We start from the raw sequence: 12,589 nt of genomic DNA on the forward strand, positions 1-12,589 counted from the left end.
CACATATATAGATTTTGTATATATATATATATATATATATATATATATACACGAGCTTGTTTCGTTAGAATAAAAACGTACGTACGAATGAAGTTAAGAATATCGTTGAAAGTTCTACATATAGAAGAAAGATAAGTTCATATTTTTTGGTTGGCTCTCGAAGAAGTTAGAAGAAAAGTGAAATTTCTTTTCTCGAACGATTGAAAAAGTCTTCGATCGGTCGGCTGTTATCAGGAGCGATGCATCGCACTTGCCTGTTTTCGACCTGACGAATCCCGCCCACGCTCAATGGGGAGAATCGTCCGTGTATATACGTCTGTGTGCGAGCATAAGAGAGAGAGAGAGAAAGCAAGCGCGTTTCGGAGTGTGGGAAACGATAGAAAAGTTCGGTTTTCCCGCTCAACTCATGCTACTCTGATAAAGCCGGAAACAGTCGATTGATTGGAAAGCCCAAGTGTGAAGTCTAACACGATTGGTTGGACCACTCGTGATCGAATCCACAAGATTCCTATTAGAATACGTATATCTGTTTGCTGCCATGACAGCCTGGTGTTGAAAAAAATGCGAAGCGCTTTTTTTCCTATGTTTTATGAAAGAAACAGTGGGAGAGAGAGAGAGAGAGAGAGAGAGAGAGAGAGAGAGAGAGAGAGAGAGGATTGAACAAATCAATGTCGTCCATTCCCCTTCCATCCCTCTCCCCTTCTGTAACCTTTCCAGATAGCAATTCTTTTTAGTTTTATACGATAATACTTTTATTTATTGAAAAGCGTATATATATCTTTTTTTTTCAATTTTTCTTTATTTTTATATGTTAAAAATAAGGTCGATGAAAATATTCCAATGGAATTGTTTAAATTTATTGTTGTCATGTATGTGCGAGATATGTCACGTTCGTTCATTTATTATTATGACTCAAAGGGTTATCAATTTATATTTAATGAATAATATTTATTTGTTAAAAAAGAAATGAACATATTTTTCTCTTCTTTATTTTGATAGAATTCGAAAGTGAAGATATTCCAAGAAATTCTGTTTGAATTTTATTATTGTCGTACGTAATTAATTGCACGATTAATTCGAACGGAATTTATTATTTATTCTGTTGGTATTGATCGTTTAAATACTACTCATTGAAGTTTAACTTCTGTTACCCTGATTTTTCGTTTATTCTACCGATAATCCTCTTCGTTCGTTCCTTTTATTAAACAGAGCTTTCATTGAAAGGAAACAGTTGGGATAACGACGAACGTAGTACTTACATAGATATTGCATTAGGGTTGCAATGGCGGTACGATAACAAGCCACGACGATAATCCAACGAACAAAGGAAACTCGTGTGAGATCCTAGGGTCGCATAGCTCGTTAGGTGGTAGATATTGTCTCTTACTCTTTTACTGTCGTGTGTGTGTGTGTGTAGCTGATGTTCAATGGACTCAATATCATGAAAAACAGTTTTATCAAATTACACACACACACATATATATATATTTTATTGTAGTTATGAGATATAATTTATATATAAATACATAAAAGAGTCAACGTAAATCGAGAAATTTGTTTTATAGGTTAAAATAATTCTTTGTATAAAAAATCGTATTTGAAATACATATATTATATAATACATATATAATATACAGTACTAATAATAGTAGTCTCAATGAAAGAGAGAAAAAATCTGGGAAATTAGATTACTTTGCAATCATTTATAAATTATATGTCATATAACTTTATATGTTTCTAAATTATAATGTAGTATAAAAAAGAATATATATATATATATATACGTACGTATATACATTAATATTATTTTCATTAATTAACAAATTTCACTTCATCGTAAAGAAAAATCAGATAGAAAATCGTAAAGAAGAAAGAATGAACGAGAATAATCATTCGATACGTTTAAATGTCCAAACGGAAATGGACTCTTTAAAATTAGAAGAACTCTTCTCGACAGTCGACAGTCGACAGTCGACAGTCGACAATCGTCAAAGGGGGAAGGCTAAATATGCCGATTGACCTCTTCGACCTCCTACAAACCTGTTCAAGTTTCTATGAATGTTTCGTTGGTTCTTCCTAACCCTTTCTCATTCTCTCTTCGTTTGTCAATACGTCGTCTACGATTTCAGTGATAAATTATATAATAAAAAAGGAAAACGAGAGCATAAATAGTAAATAATACATATTAAATATAATATACGATGAAACCTACGTAGGTGTGTGTATTTAATAATATTTATGTATCTACACACACACACACACACACACACAAAACTTGTTCATCGATAGGTATACGTCATATAGAGAAATAGAAAGAGAAAGAGAAAGAGGAAGAAAGAGAGCAATTGAGAGAACGAGAGAAAGAGAGAGAAAGAGAGAGAGAGAGAGAGAGAGAGAGAGAGAGAGAGAGAGAACGAAGGGAAATGTATAAGTACAAGGAAACACATAAGAGTATCGAAGCTTTCAAGTAAATAGCAGTTTCATGAAATTCTTTGATATCATGACTCCCTGATCATTGTCATCGCCTTCCTTTTGTATGAAATTACTTACACAAACAGGTTAGGATTATATCCTATTCTAATCCATATAGAATAATAATAGTTGAATATTAAACGTGATGTTAATAATAAATAATGATATCGTACGCCATATCATTTCACATTCATTTATTATCATTTATTATTATTATTATTATTATTATTATTATTATTGTTGTTGTTGTCGTCGTTGTTGTTGTTATTATAATCATTTTTTTATTATTATTAACCATTATTAGTTAATATTGTTATTATCATATTAAGAAATGATTTTTTAATTTTATTAAGACAGTCTTTATTTCGTTGGTTAGAATCGATAAGAAGCATTATTTGTAACTAAGTATTTACTTATTTACTAACTTACTTACTTACTTATCTGACCTATAAATTGCGTTTAAAAATTAGACGTGATATAATACCGTCATAGAGTCGCCAGATAAACGACCACAGCGATCTGATTGGTCGGTATGTATTGATCCTTTGATTGGACACACCCATAATGACAGTCCTTTCCGGGATGTTATCCTGTTAGGATATTCCCGTACTCTTTTGTTCCCTTCTATCGAAACGTTTCTCTTCTTCTCCTTATCTTTCTTTCCCTCATAAATAGTATACATGGTGTGTATGTGTATGTTACTTTGTGTGACGTGATATATATATATGTATATATATATATATATATTAAAAAAATCGTTGGTCGATTTCTCGTTATTCATATTATCCTGTGACGAGGAGAAGTCCGTTCATTATCTTCATCCTTTTCAAAGCATCTTAAGAAATATATTATTATATTTTTTATTATCTTGTTTTATTGCACTCTCTCTCTCTCTCTCTCTCTTTCTCTTTATATATATATATATACATATATATATACATACATATATATATATATGTATATATTTCTCTCTCTTTTAGACCTTTTTATTCGTGTTTACCTGATATCTTCATCGATACTTCGATTTAAACTTATTTTCGAATATATATATATATATATATATTCGAGAAATATAAGGAAGAAAAAAGAGAGGTACGGACGATGTTCGGGAAGAAAAAAAGAAGAGAAAGAGAAGTATGAAAAGAAGGAGATAATCCTGAGAGAAATTAATTCTTGCTCGTTGTTCATTTTTTGCTTCCTCCTTCCTTAGTTCTTCTTCTTCTTCTTCTTATTTTTCTTTTTCTTCTTTAACTCTTGTTCTCCTTTTAAACGCCTAACTCCACTACTATCATTCACTCCTTGCATCAAGTTTCTGCAAATTATTTCTCGCTTATGAAAACCTGATACATCTAACGGCGTCGCGGAACTGCGAACACTGCGATATTATCCATAAGAGAGAAAGAGAAAGAGAGAGAAAGAGAGAGAGAGAGAGAGAGAGAGAGAGAGAGAGAGAGAGAGAGAGAGAGAGAGAGAGAGAGAGAGGGAGAGAGAGAGAATAACATCCGTCTTAGTTATTTTATTTGAACTTCTTTTTTCTTTATTATTATTATTATTATTATTATTATTATTATTATTATAAGAATTAATAAATGTACAGAGAAAAAAAGGAAAGAAAAAAAAATTCCTTTAAAAATAATATTCGTTGCACTTCTGTATGACTCTTACTTACGAAGATATTTTCTTTCGAAAAGTATAAAGTTCATTGACCTTTTCAAGGAATGCTCAAGGTTCAGTAATAAACACGCTTCAATAATATTGTTTTGTATAGGGAGACAAAGAAAGAACACGTACGATACACAAGCGTGATATTTTTTTTTTTTCTTTTTTTTTCCATCTCGAGTCGTCCAAACCGGTTCTTCATGTATTTCGTCGAATTTCATCGTTGTGTTAGTAAGTGCATATAGATACGCACATAATTATATACGTTCGAATATCGAATGAGAATTTCCAAGAAATTATATAGGCCAGTGGGTCAATAATTCTCTTTCCAAGAATTTATTTAGTTCACTCGGTCAATACTTTTTCCAAGAATTTATTTCGGTCAGTAGGTCAATAATACTTTTTTCCAAGAATTTATTCAAGTCACTCGGTCAATATTATTTAGATTAGTCGATTAATAAATTTTTCTCTATGAATTTATTTAAATCAACGAGACATTAAGTTTTCGATTAATTACATTCGATCGGGTTAGTAGGTCAATACCTTTGTTTAAAAATTTATATAAATCAATATTTTTGAGAATTTATAATTAAAATATAATATAGATTAGCAGTGTCAATGATTCATTACATTTCCTTTCTACAGATTGTAGACTATATGCAATCGATCAATACTAATATATACAAGGTGTCTGATAATTTATATATAAGACGGATTTCGTAACCGTGCTACCGGTTCCGTGGAAAGCATGTTACTGTCACGTCATCCGAATATACAAAAGGGAACTCAGAACATGGAACATGGAACACGGAACATGCAACGCCAAACGTAATTCAGATAGATGACAGATCATAAATCGCAATTAAAAATTGATTCGATCGACGCACGTTTGATGTAACCAATTTCACAATTTCCTCTTATTGCTCTCTTTCTCTTTCTCTTTCTCTTTCAAAAGTAAACTCGTAGCCAGCTTTATAAGAAATATTTTCTGAAATTGAATAACCTAAACGTCAAAATATAGAACAATTAAACAAAATATTTCATGTCGAATTGGACGAAAATTCTGTAGTAAGAGTTTTTCATTAATTACGAACACGAAGCTCAAGGATTTTATATTATTAATAATTTTTATAGAATCGATTAGATATTACTTTTCCACTATAACAATTTTATTTCCATAATTTGATACAAACATACACGCACATTCGCTAATAGTTTTTCATGAATCGATAATAATAATCATTTTTATTAATAATCAGTAAATCGAAATGAGTGATAAATGAAATGAAATGAAATGTATCATTGACATTGAAATCGTATTATTAATAACTATTAATCACGAGCACTTAGCGTCACCGTTTGTATTCCGTAACTTTTCACCATCGCTCTCGAAGAGTCGTCTCAACATTCCATTCCCATCCTCATCCCCATCTTTAACTCGGACCTCCCACCCCCGAGTGGCTAGCCCCAGCTGTTACTAACCCCACCGTTAAGCCAGGTCTCCGCCTTTAAAATTCGTGAGGTGTGTATGGTGCGCAGTCGTGTTCCTTCTTGATCATGCTGTCCTAATACCGTTGACATCTGCGCGATTTATCTTTCTTCAGCCTTTTAGCGACGAATTGAATACGTTGCGTGCATAGGAAAGAGAAAAAGAGATAGACTGATAGAGAGTGAGAGAAGGGGTTAGAGAATAGAAAGAGAACGAAAGAGAGTAGACTGAAGGAGAGAGAAAGACAAAGAGAGAGAGAGATAGAGAAGAGAGGGAGAAAGAGTGGACTAACGAAGAGAGAGAGAGAGAGAGAGAGAGAGAGAGAGGAAGAAAGATCCTAAAGAAGCGAGAGAAAGAAGGGGAACTAAAGGAGAGAGATAAAGAATGAACTATAGGGGAGAGAGAGAGAGAGAGAGAGAGAGAGAGGAATAAAGGAGAAAGAGAAAGAGAAAGACAAGGTTCGAGTATAAGTAGATAAGTGCTCTCTTTGATATCTCTCTATATTTCATGGTTCCTATATTCTTTTTTTTTATCTTCAATACCGAAACTAAAAGAAGATGGCTAACTTCGAGACTCGCTCCATAGTCCATGGTTTCCTGATTACTTGGACATTTTTAGCATAATATAAAAAAAGGGTAAATAGAAAGAAAGACAAAAAAGGATAAAAAAGAATAAAGAAATATATGTATGGGTGGATGTACGTATTATTGAATATTACTTGTGTCGTGTTCTTAGTTGAATAGAAGGAAAAAAATAATAATGAATATATACGAGAATATTGTTAATAGTAATTTGTAAAATTGTTATATATATATATATATATTTAATTTCAATGTAAAATGTTTATTCAATGTTCTTAAATACTTGTAAATATGTTACAACCAATTCATTCATTTTATATATTATCTTCTTTCATTACATTTTTTCAAATGAACAACTTCAGTCTGAAATTTCATTTAAATGACAAAAATTTGTACTCTTAAAAAAGTTCATCTGCGAGCAAACATATTTAAAAATTTCGAAGACAAGCATGATACTATCCTGATTCCTGGTTGTCAATGAAACAAAATTGCAAGACCATTAAAAACTTCGATACAAAAACAATTCTATTTTATTCTATATATATATATATATATATATATATTTTTTACACATTATTCTCTTCCAAACAATGCATTTCATTTTTCCAGGACAACAACTTCAATCTAGGATTTTGTTCGACAAAAAGTTTTATTATTTTTTATTTTGTAAAAATATTCTTTTTGCAAGCAAACGAGCAAGCAAGCAAGCAAGCAAGCAAGCAAGCAAGCAAGCAAGCAAGCAAGCAAGCAAGCAAGCAAGTAAACATACTCACCAAATTTCAAAGACCACCATGATACTATCCTGATTCCTGTTTGTCTGTCCTATGCAACAAACAAACAAAAGCAAACCAAAAAAGATAAATAAATTCAAAGTGTCTTAGATACTAGTAAAAACTCGTTTCACGTATAGAGTCATCGAATAAGGGAATATACTGAATGGAGGAAAGAGGGTTGGGATCTTAGCAGATTGCTTGGTACTGATTTAAAGATAAATGTAAGCAACAGGAACCCATGAAGACGTTGAGATGAAGTAACGCCGAAATTCCATGGTAAGGGGTCTTCGAAGAACGTGGCAGCCCTTTTATGGGTGTCCTGGGTCTGTTACTCCCTAAAGGGCATACGCCTACGCACTTTTACTAGGAAACCATGAAGAAAGGATTGGTTCGACTTTAACACAAGCCCTTCGAGATTCTTCGAAAGACACTTCGAATACAAACATAATTTCCCATAGAATTAGGTTCATCATAATTAAATCGTGAACCATAAAATTTATCTAAGAGTATACATTTTTTTTTATATTAGCCTATTCAAGGTAATTTTTACGACAGTTAAATTTATTATTATACGAATGTATATATAATTATAATAATTATATAATATTCGTATGTATATGTATATGCTATTGCAAAACACTAGCATCGAGTTTTGTTTTTTAATTTAAATAATTTCTTTTCCTCGAATCATACGCTCGTAATCATTTGGTTTATATACATATGCACGTGTGTATATATATACATATATATATATATAACATTTAGATAATAAATATAGAATTTCGAAAATATTCCAGAGCTTTTGAAAATGTTCCATCGATTATCAATATCTAAGAATAATTTCATCAATGATGAATTCCTCTCTCTCTCTCTCTCTCTCTCTCTCTCTCTCTCTTTCTCTCCGATCATTGTTATAAATTAATAACATGCAATTAATGTTTTTTAGTAACGAAAAAATTGATATTTCTATTATCTTCAAAAAAAAAAAAATAATCAACGTCACGAAGAAATAATTAAAAGCAAATGTTGATTAAGTCGATATTTTTTACAGAAAAATATATCGGCTAATATTATCGTTTCTTGTTTAACTATATAAGAGTATAAATAAATAATGTTTGTAAAGCGTTCTTAAGAATTATCTCTGACGCATCATTATGTACCGATTAAATCAAGTTCCGTTGCACGCATTATCAAAGTATAATATTTATTTAGTGTGTCAGAGTCCGGTCCAGTTGAGTACATTTTTTTTTTTTCGTTTTTATTTTATGCTTATCTTTTTTATTTTTTTATTACTTCATTCTTTCTTTTTTTTTTTTACAGTATTATATCGTACCAAACAAATATCATTTATCAACGAATAGTCGAGCCAATTTCCCTTTGTCCGTCGATCTCTAATGCCCATTAAACGATCTCAACGTATCTGGTATATATGTATATAGCACACAACGTATCTCGATAGAGCAGTTCGCAGTACTTCAAGGTCGGGTTTGCATGGACACGCATGTAAATGAATGGGGACTGGATAGGGCAGTGTAACAGGCTAACAAAGAACGCAAGGAGTCTTTCAAGGGTCTTATAGGCCTTTTAAAGCTGCTGAACAAAGACAGTAACAGTAACAGCAGCACCAGCACCAGCATCAGTACCATACCAGTACTAACACCAGTATCGCAACCATCACCACCATCACCATCATCAGCAATAATAGCAGCACCAGTAACTAAATTAAGTAGTCTATGAAATTCTTCGTCGTCATCATTAGAAAACTTGCAATCGTTCTTTCTCAAATACATACGAATTTATTTCTTTTATAAAGTATCTATCGATCATCATCATCATCATCATCATCATCATCATCATCATCATCATCATCATCATCATCATCATCATTATTATTATACTCGGATCAATCACTATTTCTATTTATTACTTGATCGTACAGAACCATCATATTTTTTCGATCCGACGAATCGTTTATCATTATCTTTGCGATATATAAAAAAAAAAGAAATAGAAGACAAAAAAAGGAAAAAAGAAAAGAGAAGAATCGATTCCACGCGTAGCTGTCAATCAAAATTTTCACGAGTAATCACGATACGACACTCTTACGATTCCCTTATCAAGCCTACAGAAATTCAGAGGAGTTAGGATATACGTATATATCTACCTATATACATATGTATGTACTTCGTTTCACCTACCCGTGTTTAACAACGTAGCTCTCCTAACTCGTTTCAACTAACTCTCTTCGCAACCCCTGAGTTTTAGACCAATCGTGAATACACGTTAGGGGTGCAAAGTATTAGGCTGTTACGTTCATTGAGGAGGATCATTTGTGATAGATAGAAAAAGGGAGAGAGGGGGAAGGGGAGGGTTGAAAAAGAGGGTTGATTCGCAACATATAGGGATGCTGAGTCCTACCCAAACCGGTGTTCAATGGCACCCCATTGTGTCATTCATCGATTACCTACTATTTTCTGTTAGGCCAACCTACTCGACATCGATCGGAAACCATTTCTGTCTTCTTTCGGCAAACGAATTTATTCCGAGTAATTGTCGAATATTTTTTCTTATTGCTTTTTTTTTTTTTCTTCTTCTTTCTTCTTTTTCTAAATCAATCGAATATTTTTCAATATTAGTTTTCGATTAACTAAACGATCCTCGTTTATTGTTGAAATATTTAAATATTACTATTAAAAAAACTTTACTTGTCATTGAAATTAATATCAAAGTACGAGCAATAATTTATATTATATTAAGAAATATATATATATAAAAGAAAAAGGAAGAAGAAAATAAAATCTTATTTCTCTTACAAAACTTAAAAAACATGATTGAAATATCGAAAAGCTTGTACGTATAATAAAATAAAAAAAAAAAAAAAAAAAGAAAAAGAAAAGAAAAGGAAAAAGAGAAAAAACAATTTAAGAAGCCAAGTAGGCTCGACCTCAGTTTCTTTTTTCTACGACTAATTAAAGCAACGAAATTAATTGGACCAATTTATTTGAACCCACGCGACAATGAAAATAAAGGGAGGAAGATAAAAAAAAGGGCGGCCCTTTTGAACTCATTCATGTGATACAGTTCAGACTCCAAGTCTTGGTTTCCATGAAAATAATACTTTATTTAGAAAGTCGAGATGTCTGGACTCTTGAGTCCGTCTCGAGTTTATCATTCTTGTATACATGTAGACGTAAATATATATGCGGACGTACGCACTCAAGTAGAGTAAAAGAAATATGAAAGAAAAGAAAGAAAATAGAATAGTAGTGGGGCATACTGAAGGAATAAAGTCGAACCTCACTGAAATTCCAAGTTATCAGTTTGTGACGGTTTCTTGATCAGTTGTGAGGTCCGGCAGAAATTTTAACGTTAACTAAATAATTTCAATAAAAATAAGAGAGAATAAAAAACGAAAGATAAAGAAGAACAAAAAGGAAAATTAAAGAAAAGTAATTAAACGAAAGGGAAAAAACTTCTTAATCTTTTTACGATTTTTATAGTTCGACCTTGATCGTGAACTTATCTAACATAAACACTAATTGATTCTCGACGTCGGTATAAACTTTTTATATACATAGACGATTTTTTTTTTAAATAATTCATCTATGTATCAATTCATCGAACGAAGTGAAACGCGACTTCGTTTGTAATTTATCGTTTTCTTTTCTTCTCGTTTTTGTTTTCTTTGTGCGTGCATGTGCCTTGTTCTTTTCTTTTTCTTTTGTTTTTTTTTTTTTTTTTTAATCGACAACATCCACGCCTCTCTTGAAGATTTATCGCAATTTGCGTCAATCGATTTTTCATTATCAATCGTTTCTCGACCTTTCACTATAATAATTACAATACTAGTAATCCTACATTAAGACTCGATATATATATATATACACACGCATGATTTTTGTATTTGACATAAGTGACACGAGTGAAAAAAAGTGATGAAAATGTTTGCAAGGCGTTAATAAATGAATAAATTAATTAATTAATTATTAGTGCGCGTTAAATGTAACGAATCGTGGAAATATATTTAATATATAAACGAAAATGTTTCTCAACGAAACTCTGTTAGTGCTAACTTATACAGCCAATATTATGTCCAGGCTACCTGAACAAGAAAAATTAAGTTCGCTCGATGATCCTAGTGATTTTTCTAATTTAACTACGACAACACTTTCGCCGGAAGAAGAGGAAAATAAATTCGAATTCGAAGATCGTAAGTCTGCTTTTATTGATTTTAAAATACGACATAATTGTTTTAAACAAAATCGAAACTATTCTTTTCTAATTCAATGAAATTAATCCCAAATATTATATCACGAATATCGTCTTCATTGTTAATAACAATAAACATATAAAATTAAATTACTAATTATTATCGAAGAAAATTTATTTAATCGTTATTAATAACGATATATATATATATATTATTGAAAATAAAAGTATTAATTATCATAGAAAATTCAGATAAAGTCACATGGTACAATGCTTTTTAACTATACAATAGTGTATATATATGTGTGTGCGTGTGTACATAGAGATATATAAATTAACATATATGTATATAGCTAATTTAACAACGAATAGACAAAACATGGATAGTTATATTCATATAACTGTATTCAACTGGTAAAATGACGTAAAGAGATACTGATAACAGTATTGATAACCTCTCCTGGGTCGAATTACGTTTTTTGTCTCTTTCGAATCTTAATTTAATAGTAAGTAATAGTGTGTATGTACCTTTAAAAATTTTTTTATTTATATATATGTATATATATATATATACATATATCTATACAAATATGTACAAATAAATATAACGAAAAAGAACGATAATACGTATATGTAATATAAATTTAATCGGTTATCAAAAAATTGTATTTTTTTTTATAATATCTAACAAATTATAATTAATACAAATTGATTTATTACACACACATTTTTTATTACTTTTTTTGTATTTTTGATCCCCAGTTGAATGATAGACCGTCGTACAGATCGTTTAAGAATTATGATATTTTACAGGCGTTATTAATAAGTCGGATCTTTTCTAATTTATGGTTTTAAAATTACGACAAAAAGTTCGTACAATTATTACGTTTGTAATTACTAAAATTAATCTGTACTCACGATTTTTTTTTTTTTTTTTTTTTTTACATTATTTCGAAGGTCATACTTTATTTTATTTCATTCAGAATGATTAATGCAGAGATTGGGATTGAAAAAGGAATAGAGTTGTATTACTTGGTACAATACCGTTGTAGTTTTTATATCATTTCGATCATCTTAATTATATTTATGTTTGTTCATTTATTTATCTGTTTAGAATGGTACATGTGGAGATGTTACGAACCCTATGGATGTTTCTACATCGGTGCACCATGGTCAGGCGAAAATCGTCCAGTTTCGATGTTTCCAGCTCGACCAGATAGTATCAATCCACATTATTTACTATACACACGTGACTACATAGATCAACCGCACGAATTGAAGATCGATCATTTCGATACGATCAAGAGTGCACCGTTTCGATTAGAAAACACTTTTTACTTCATTATACATGGATTTTTAGACAATGGTGATGACACCTGGGTAATGGTGAGTATCTAAATAAAAAA

General features: G+C 31.1%; 1 protein-coding gene and 1 long non-coding RNA gene across 2 annotated transcripts in view; one reads left to right on the forward strand and one right to left on the reverse strand.

The window, feature by feature from the left end:
* Window positions 1–10,741: 10,741 nt before the first annotated feature.
* Window positions 10,742–12,589, forward strand: part of LOC122633577 (pancreatic lipase-related protein 2-like) — a 6,611-nt gene continuing 4,763 nt past the window's right edge. Inside the window, exons 1-2 of the mRNA XM_043821607.1 lie at window positions 10,742–11,184; window positions 12,298–12,569. Of these exons, the coding sequence (XP_043677542.1) occupies window positions 11,016–11,184; window positions 12,298–12,569 (441 nt within the window). The 5' untranslated portion in view covers window positions 10,742–11,015. The remainder of the gene's footprint in view (window positions 11,185–12,297; window positions 12,570–12,589) is intronic.
* The window catches only part of LOC122633582, a 3,051-nt gene continuing 2,696 nt past the window's right edge, over window positions 12,235–12,589 (reverse strand). Inside the window, exon 3 of the long non-coding RNA XR_006328149.1 lies at window positions 12,235–12,577. This is a non-coding gene — a long non-coding RNA (uncharacterized LOC122633582). The remainder of the gene's footprint in view (window positions 12,578–12,589) is intronic.

The sequence above is a fragment of the Vespula pensylvanica genome, chromosome 12, assembly GCF_014466175.1.
Source record: "Vespula pensylvanica isolate Volc-1 chromosome 12, ASM1446617v1, whole genome shotgun sequence".
In the NCBI taxonomy this organism is placed as follows: Eukaryota; Metazoa; Arthropoda; class Insecta; order Hymenoptera; family Vespidae; genus Vespula; species Vespula pensylvanica.